This window comes from Mastomys coucha, unplaced genomic scaffold (assembly GCF_008632895.1).
Source record: "Mastomys coucha isolate ucsf_1 unplaced genomic scaffold, UCSF_Mcou_1 pScaffold18, whole genome shotgun sequence".
NCBI lineage: Eukaryota > Metazoa > Chordata > Mammalia > Rodentia > Muridae > Mastomys > Mastomys coucha.
In genome coordinates, this window is record NW_022196900.1 from 85,633,319 (window position 1) to 85,633,555 (window position 237).

The 237-nt window shown below is 59.5% G+C and overlaps 1 protein-coding gene across 1 annotated transcript in view; it reads right to left on the minus strand.

Annotated features, from left to right (window-relative positions):
* Kiaa1522 (KIAA1522 ortholog) overlaps positions 1–237 on the minus strand; it is a 6,820-nt gene that overhangs the window by 3,291 nt on the left and 3,292 nt on the right. Inside the window, 1 exon segment of the mRNA XM_031377028.1 lies at positions 3–235. Coding sequence (XP_031232888.1) covers positions 3–235 — 233 coding nt within the window.

The following is a 237-nucleotide window of genomic DNA, read 5'->3' on the forward strand; positions in this document are numbered from 1 at the left end:
CAAGCTCCTTCTGCACATGCTGAGGCAGTCCCAGCACTGTGCTCCTCCGCTCCCTCCGCCGCCGTCCTGACTTCCCAGATTTGGGAAATGAGTCATGGGGTCTGAAGGTGGAGCCTCTGCGCTGGATCATCTCCGAGCGGAGGGAGAGAGCATCCTCCGCGGTGGAGCTCTCTGTCAAGTATGACTTCTGACTGCAGAAGGAAATGGTGTCTTCATCCGGCCCTGTCCGGGAGGACT